Genomic DNA, 8,453 nt, shown 5'->3' on the forward strand with positions numbered 1-8,453 from the left:
AGGTTGCCATTTCCTACTCCAGGGGGTCTTCCCCACCCAGGGATGGAACCCAGGTCTCCTATGTCTCCTGAATGGGCAGGTGGATTGTTTACCACTCTGCCACCTGGGAAACCCAATTATTACCTGTATCTTAGAGTAAATACGAGGGTTCAGTGAGATCATTCAGCATTTAGCACTGTGCCTGGCACAGAGTAAGTGGTCAGTAAAGGCCTCCAGAAAGCAGTTGGTTCTCCACCTACTTCAGCAAACCAGGATATGTTTAGTGGTGGCACAAGGACTGTCATGGAGAGCACACACCTCATGGTGACAGGGTTAGGGAGCTTTCGTCCAGGGCCCTTGGTGACGTGCTGTCTGAACAGGCAGCAGCTGAGGGTGCTCCAACCAGGAGGAGGAGTTCAGGGTCCAAGAAAGATGCTGCCGAGGATTCCCCAGGGGCTGGGCTTCATGGAAAGCGTGCTGATATAGTCAATTTCCTCCACTTGGCCTTGGACTTCAGAGCCGGCTGACATCATAAGACGCTGAGTTGGCATTTCTTTAGTGTCTAAAGAAAGCCTAAGACACAAAAGCAAATGGAAGTTCTTTATTTGGGGTTTAGGATGACACAAAGGGGAACATGAAGCTCCATGTGTGTTTCAAACTTTATTTACTCAATAATTTAATTAGCAACAACAACAAAAATGTTTGAGTACTTTGTGTTAATTCAGGCACTGTGGAGGTTTCATCGTATCCTTGTTTTCAGGGAACCCACAGCCAATAGGGGGACAGACAAGGAAATAATTTCAATGTTGGAGAATAGAATAGAATAGTAATAATATGAAAACTTTCTTTTCTGGAAATGGAAGAGATAATGCATGTGCTTTATTCCTTCATTTAAAGGGTCTTTTCATCTTGTGTTTTGGAATTCTCTTGGATAGTAAGGTATGTGTATTCATTTCTCTCTTCCTCCTTTAACCCAGGAATCTAATCCCTTCCCTTCAGTTCTAAGGTCCTTATTCATATATATAAGAGGTTAGACCATGAAAAACTTTTTTTTCATAAAAAAGTTCTCTAATTTTACAAAAGGCAGGTTCAGTCAGCATACAAAGAAACTGAACACTCTTTGCTGATAATGGAGCTATAGTGAATCAACCACAGCATATAATGTGACCACTGTAGAAAAAAGGGGGAAACTTGATTTTACTTTCAAATTTTGACTTGGCATAATTAGCCTGCAAAAAAACTTTCCATATGCTGGAAAAGCCTATTTATTTCTATGTTTCTAGAATTTAATATAGTAAATATTTTGTAGCCTCTAACATGAAATAGAATTCTTAATGAAGGATGACTAATGCAAGTAAAAGATAGTAGAAAAAAACTTATACTACTTTTATTATTTTTCCAAGCTTTTAGCAATTCTGCCAAGAGAAGTAAAGATAGTAAGTTAATAAATGTAGCCTTTGTTTCAATAAGAAGATAAGGATATTTTATAATTATTATAATTGTTGTTGTACATGCCCCCAAATCCCTGTTTACAAAGAAGTAATTTACTTTCTTCTGGATTGGAAGGAAATAATTAAATAAAAATAAATAATTCCGTGGTTTTCACCATTTAGTCAGTGAGGAGACTCTTCACTTCAAAGATAAACTTCAAGTCAGCAATTATTGCCAATTACTAATGTCTAGAATCTGAATTATTGTAGCTTTTGGTACTGTTATTTTTTGTTTCATTCTAAATTTTTTTATAAGAAAAGACATAAAAGAAAAATCCTTTCATCAGGTCCCTATGCTTATAGTCTATTAAATACCGCTGGGAAATACTATTACTAAATAACAATTTTACTAGTTTTGTATTTGATATGTCTATGTATGACTGCATATGGGTAGCTCCTCAATATATCTTTTTTGCCCTATAGCTGCGACAGCTGCTGCTCAACAAGTTGTCTCCTTTAAGCTGTTGGGACCAGACATCAAAGGTAATTATCTCCTGCTACCATGGAGGCAATTTGTGAAGTTCTGTACTTTTTACACAGTCCCACAACAGGCCCAGTTTTGTGTAAACCCACTTAAGTTTCTGTTGCCATTATATTCCTGGTATCTGGCATGACGTCCAGCAAACAGTTAATATTCACCAGAAAGTTTTTCAGTGAGTGAGTGAATGAATGAATTCAAATGTGTGGAAAGCTTCAAAGATGCTCAGGCATGGGGGTCTGCAGTGTTCTTGTGAGCAAATTCATTTGAAGCGTATCACTTGCTGTAGTCTGACTTGTTTTCCAACATCTAGAATCAGTAGGGTCCTTTTCTCTGCCTAACTTTCTGCCTAATCTCCTGTAGACCTGTTTTCCTTCTCCAGGAAAGCAGAGTGGAAAGTCTTCATTAACTTCTAATATAAAAAATTCTCTCTTTGAATTTTCTGTCTTATGCTGGTATAACAAACTTTGTCCCTTGCAGTTTTAGCTCTTTAGTCCACAAACTGCCAAGTTTGTATGGAGACAGGATTTCTGTTTTCATTCTTTGCCACAAAAGTGCAATCCATGTAAGGAACCGTACAGTTAGAAACAAAAGTACTTGCCTCCCTATTTTGTATTTTTGACATTACCTCATACTTTTATCTTTCAGTAAGACATGGAGGGTCTTTCAGAAAGGATTCTAAAGTAGAAATTTCTGTGTCTGATAAAAATCAACTGACCTAAGTGTGTGAAAAAAATACATAGATATTTAGAGGGTTTTTTTTTTTAATATGGGATAATATAAACTTTTGAAATAAAGAAACAGTGAGGCAATCCCATCACTTCATGGCAAATAGACGGGGAAACAGTGTCAGGCTTTATTTTTGGTGCTCCAAAATCACTGCAGATGGTTATTGCAGCCATGAAATTAAAAGACGCTTACTCCCTGGAAGGAAAGTTATGACCAACCTAGATAGCATATTCAAAAGCAGAGGCATTACTTTGCCAACAAAGGTCCATCTAGTCAAGGCTATGGTTTTTCCAGTGGTCACGTATGGATGTGAGAGTTGGACTGTGAAGAAAGCTGAGCGCCGAAGAATTGATGTTTTGAACTGTGGTGTTGGAGAAGACTCTTGAGAGTCCCTTGGACTGCAAGGAGATCCAACCAGTCCATTCTGAAGGAGATCAGCCCTGGGTGTTCTTTGAAAGGAATGATGCTGAAGCTGAAACTCCAGTACTTTGGCCACCTCATGTGAAGAGCTGACTCATTGGAAAAGACTCTGATGCTGAGAGGGATTGGGGGCAGGAGGAGAAGGGGACGACAGAGGATGAGATGGCTGGATGGCATCACTGACTCGATGGACATGAGTCTGAGTGAACTCCGGGAGTTGGTGATGGACAGGGAGGCCTGGCGTGCTGCGATTCATGGGGTCGCAAAGAGTCGGACACGACTGAGTGACTGAACTGAACTGAACTGAACTGAGGCAATTAGTTTCTGGCATTAAAGTAACTTTCCTAGGTCTGCATTTCATTGGAGAGTGCTGTGAATTAGGATCCATGACTCAGGAATTGAGAGACCTGCTCTGTATTTCTGACTCTGTAGCCAACTGATTGTGTGATCATAGGAAAGTCACTTAGTACATTTTGGTCTCATATTCTCAAACTGTAAAAATTCAGTGTTGGACTAGTTGCTCAAAGCAGAAGTTCTAATGCTCTGTGATTTTAATTGTATGTCTTGATAATTGTATTGTCTTGAAGAACTAACATGCCTTGAGCCAGAAAATGTGAAATTAATGAATCATTCTCTGCTATTAAGAAAAGAAGGTTCATTATTAGAGAAATACAAATCAAAACTACAATGATGTACCATCTCACACCAGACAGAATGGCCATCATTGAAAAATCTGCAAACAATAAATGCTGGAGAAGGTGTAGAGAAAAGGGAATTCTCTTGCACTATCGGTCAGAATGTAAATTAATACTGTGGAGAACAGTATGGAGATTCCTTTAAAAACTAAGAATAAAACTACCATGGCTTCCACGGTGGCTCAAACTAAAAAATTTGCCTGCCAATATGGGACATCCAGGTTCCATCCTTGGGTCAGAAAGATCCACTGGAGAAGGGAATGGCAACCCACTCCAGTATTCTTGCCTGGAGAATGCCATGGACAGAGGAACCTGGCATGCTATACTCCATGGGGTCACAAAGAGTCAGATACGACTAAGTGACTAACACTTACACTTTTCTAAACTACCATATGACTGAACAATCCCACTAGTGACCTGAGAAAACCATAATTGAAAAAGACAAATGTACCCCAAAGTTCATCGCAGCACTATTTACAATACCTAGGACATGGAAGCAATCTAGATGTCAATCAACAGATGAGTGGATAAAAAACATGTGGTACATAGGTACAATGGATTATTCAGTCAGTTCAGTTGCTCAGTTGTGTCCGACTCTTTGCAACCCCATGGACTACAGTACGCCAGGCCTCCATGTCCATCACCAACTTCTGGAATTTACTCAAACTCACGTCCACTGAGTCGGTGATGCCATCCAACCATCTCATCCTCTGTCGTCCCCTTCTCCTCCTGCCCTCAATCTTTCCCAGCATCAGAGTCTTTTTGAATGAGTCAGTTCTTTGCATCAGGTGGCCTAAGTATTGGAGTTTCAGCTTCAACATCAGTCCTTCCAATGAATATTCAGGACTGATTTCCTTTAGGATGGACTGGTTGGATCTCTTTGCAGTCCAAGGGACTCTCAAGAGTCTTCAACACCACAGTTCAAAAGCATCAATTCTTCGGCACTCAGCTTTCTTTATAGTCCAGCTCTCACATCCATACATGACCACTGGAAAAACCATAGCCTTGACTAGATAGATGGACCTTTGTTGGCAAGGTAATGTCTCTGTTTTTTAATATGCTGTCTATGTTATAAAAAACATAACTTTTCTTCCAAGGAGTAAGCGTCTTTTAATTTCATGGCTGCAGTCACCATCACAATGTCACAGTGGAATATTTTTCAGCCAGAAAAGGAATGTGTTTGAGTCAGTTCTAATGAGGTGGATGAACCTAGAGCCTATTACACAGAGTGAAGTAAGTCAGAAAGAGAAAAACAAATATCAAATATTAACACATATATATGGAATCTAGGAAGATGGTACTGATGAATCTATTTTCAGGGCAGTGATGGAGTCATAGATGTAGAGAACAGACTTGTAGACACAGTGGGGGAAGGAGAGGGTGGGGTGAATTGAGACAGTAGCCTTGAAACATACACATTGCCGTATGTAAAATAGAAAGCCAGAGGAAATTTGCTGTATGATACAGGGAGCCCAAACGCAGTGCTCTGTGACAAGCTAGAGGGGTGGGATGGAGTGGGAGGGAGGCTCAAGAGGGAGGAGACATGTGTATGTTATGTATACCCATGGATGATTTCAGGTTGATGTATGGCAAAAACCAACACAGTATTTTATAATATATCCTCCAATTATCCTCAAATCAAAAGTAAATTAAAAAAAAAAAAAAAGAAGGAGTTATAGCCTGTGTGACTGCATTAAAGACAATCCTTTAGTAAAGTAAGACAGGACACCCCCACCCTACAAAGCAGGGAGTCAGAATTTTCCTCATTGGATAATCAAAGAAAGAAAAACACTCAAAAGTAGAATAAAGCAAACCCAAAAGTAAAGATTCCCAACAGTGTTTTTTTCTCCCTGTTTCTAATATAAAATGTTCACTTTTCAGAAGGCAGCCATGGTCAGTGAGGGCTTTGCATCTTCTCCATTTGTATTCCTCCAGTTTCACTTTCTGGAGAAGGCAATGGCAACCCACTCCAGTATCTCTTGCCTGGAAAATCTCGTGGATGGAGGAGCCTGGTGGGCTGCGGTCTATGGGGTCGCACAGAGTCAGACATGGCTGAAGCGACTTAGCAGCAGCAGCAGCAGCAGTTTCACTTTCAAATTAGGTGACAAAAATAAGATTTTTGTCTTCTGAGTAGGTGATAAAAATGAGATTTTCATCTTCTAAGAACATTTGGTCGAAGAAAAGATGAGCATTTGTAATCTTTTGAGGGAATCTGAATAAATAAGGAAGCACGTGAAAGAATACTTTGAATGCCTAAGTAACTTGGTTTCCTTTGGTGCAGCAGAAGTTATCAGATTCATCTGTCACACTCAGATTCGAAAAGCCTTTCAACCCATTCCAACAGAAAGGTGAGTAAAAACAGACCAAAGTTTCCAAAGGGTAGGAAGAAAGAATAAGCATCTGTCATGGGTAATTCACTTTAGATTCTGATCAAAATTCTTTGAATTTCAGATAAAGTTCAAGTGTCTTACCTTGAAAAAGCATTTCCCACCCCAAATGCTCAATGTGCTCATCCAAAAGCTTTGGGTCCTATTATCACTGCTACCAACCAGTCTGAAGGCTTATGTGGGCAGTGGTGGGGGATAATATGTTATTTGTGTAATTAAAGGTCTTAGGGTTAAAATAAAGGAATGTGGAGCTATACACGACAAAAGTTGCACCAAAATCAGCCTGAGGGCTTTTAATAAATCTTTTTACCTTTTTGGACATTGATTCCTCATCAGTAAAATGAAAAACTAAGAGACCACTAAGGTTCCTTCCAGCAGTAACATTCAGTGGTCTCAAACCTATATCTCATCCCCCAGGATCTGAAAATGTGGGGTTTCTCTTCTCAAATGAGAGAAATATGAGAGATGTAAGCTTCGATGGCATTAATAAAATGCTGTCTACCCTCACTTCATGAGACCGTCCAAAATTGTAAAGAATTGCATAGGCTTACTCTAATTTTGATCTTAGCTTGTTCCAACATAACAGCAATAATTCTTATCCTCTTTTTCCCCTTTTAGGCTGCTACGTATTTTCGTATACTAGCGAATCCTCACACGACATCATGCTAACTCAGTTTTCATCAGCTGAACAAAGCGGAGAATCCTAAAATCAAGGATAATTTTTTTTTTTTAGTAAATCGACACTCAGAGCTCAATGTCAGTGAAGAAATGATATTCAATGGAATTTTCTGATTTAAAAATCTGGGAATAAAATAAAGAGCTTTCAGCAGCTTCATGACCACCATCTTTTATCTTCAATTAAATGGAGAGATTGCCTTCTGTAAGGTTTGATTTAAAGGAATTGCTTCATAAATGTAGAAGATTAATTTTGTGTCAGAAATTTTGTCAGTTGTACTAGCTTCTCACTGCCACAAACTGTGGTTTCCTTTTTCATAAATTAGCATTATGCATGTGACATTTCCAGTTATCTGATTTGGAATAAGGAAATGTCATGAAATCACTTTAAATACATTGATGGACCATGTTTACTTTCTTATAAAAAAATCACTGGTGAAATTTCCTAGAGAAAAGGCATTTTCTTCCTCAATTTCTAGTCAAATTTTATGCATGTTAATTGTTTTTTAGATTCAGTCACTGAAGTCTGAAGGTTAATCAGAAGCAAAATGGAAAGTGTCCATTTCAGACAGCTTTGCAGCCCTGACTTAGAAACTATAACAATGTGATTTTATATAAAATGCAGTATTTGTCAATTTACAAAGAACTTTCATCTGGTCCCCGTCCAGTGACGTGAGGTGTCTGGGCAGACAGAATGAAGGGATGAGGAAATTTAGGCTTGGACAGGTCAAGTGACTTCCCAAGCATTGCAATGACACTAAAAGGCTATTGGGCACTTCTAGGACTTTGGTTCCTAGTCCATTTCTACAGCCCCCTAACAGCCTTGAAAATTACCTGCAATCCTAATCAAGCCTTGTGAGGTTAAGTTCTTCATTTCTTCCTCCCAGAATTCTCTCTATGTCAGAGGCAAAGCGAGGGAGAGTTTGACTGTTGGTGTTCGGGAAAACCGTAAAGCACCCGGGTGTTCTTTCATAATACAGCAGGCATTTACTGGAAGTTACTTACATGTATAGTTGGTGCTACTTTTGGATGAGATAACAAGGCAGCAAGTGAAGACTCTCTAGGAAATGACATTTCCCTTCCATACTGCCATCACTTTGGGCTCACCTGAATTTCAGCCCTGACCACAGAGCCCAGAAGAACTAAGCCCTTTGATTCATCCTTGCTTCCAGAGTTTCCTAAAAAGTCTGCAGCGGTATTTCTTAAAGCAAGTATCTGCTCCTTTCAGCAGCAGTAGCGATGATAATGATGCTGACGGTGATGGTAAGAAATTAAAAAAGAAGACGCAATATGTATATGCACTCACGATGTGTCAGGCTCTACTCTGTATTTATTTTTTATTTATTTATTTTAAATAACTTTTAAATTTTGTGTTGGGATGGAGCCAATTAAAAAATAATGTCATGACAGTTTCAGGTGAACAGCAAAGGGACTCAGCCATACATATACATGTATCTGTTTTGCATTTATTATCTCATGTAATCTTCACAACAAGTTTGAGAGGGGGGGATATTATTATCCCTGTTTTATAGCAGCTGAAACTAAGGCACAGAGAGGTGAGATCATGTGAGCAGGGCAACATGGATGGCAAATGGCTGTG

The 8,453-nt window shown here is 39.2% G+C and overlaps 1 protein-coding gene across 3 annotated transcripts in view; it reads left to right on the forward strand.

Annotated features, from left to right (window-relative positions):
* The window catches only part of ADGRF1 (adhesion G protein-coupled receptor F1), a 44,809-nt gene extending 37,642 nt beyond the window's left edge, over nt 1–7,167 (forward strand). For 2 of the 3 annotated variants that reach the window (XM_070361028.1, XM_070361030.1), the window contains exons 13-16: nt 877–918; nt 1,893–1,952; nt 6,073–6,139; nt 6,797–7,167. In XM_070361028.1, the coding sequence (XP_070217129.1) occupies nt 877–918; nt 1,893–1,952; nt 6,073–6,139; nt 6,797–6,885 (258 nt within the window). In that variant the 3' untranslated portion in view covers nt 6,886–7,167. The remainder of the gene's footprint in view (nt 1–876; nt 919–1,892; nt 1,953–6,072; nt 6,140–6,796) is intronic. The other variant, XM_070361029.1, reaches the window with a different exon arrangement.
* Nucleotides 7,168–8,453: the final 1,286 nt, after the last annotated feature.

Source organism: Bos mutus, chromosome 23, assembly GCF_027580195.1.
Source record: "Bos mutus isolate GX-2022 chromosome 23, NWIPB_WYAK_1.1, whole genome shotgun sequence".
In the NCBI taxonomy this organism is placed as follows: domain Eukaryota; kingdom Metazoa; phylum Chordata; class Mammalia; order Artiodactyla; family Bovidae; genus Bos; species Bos mutus.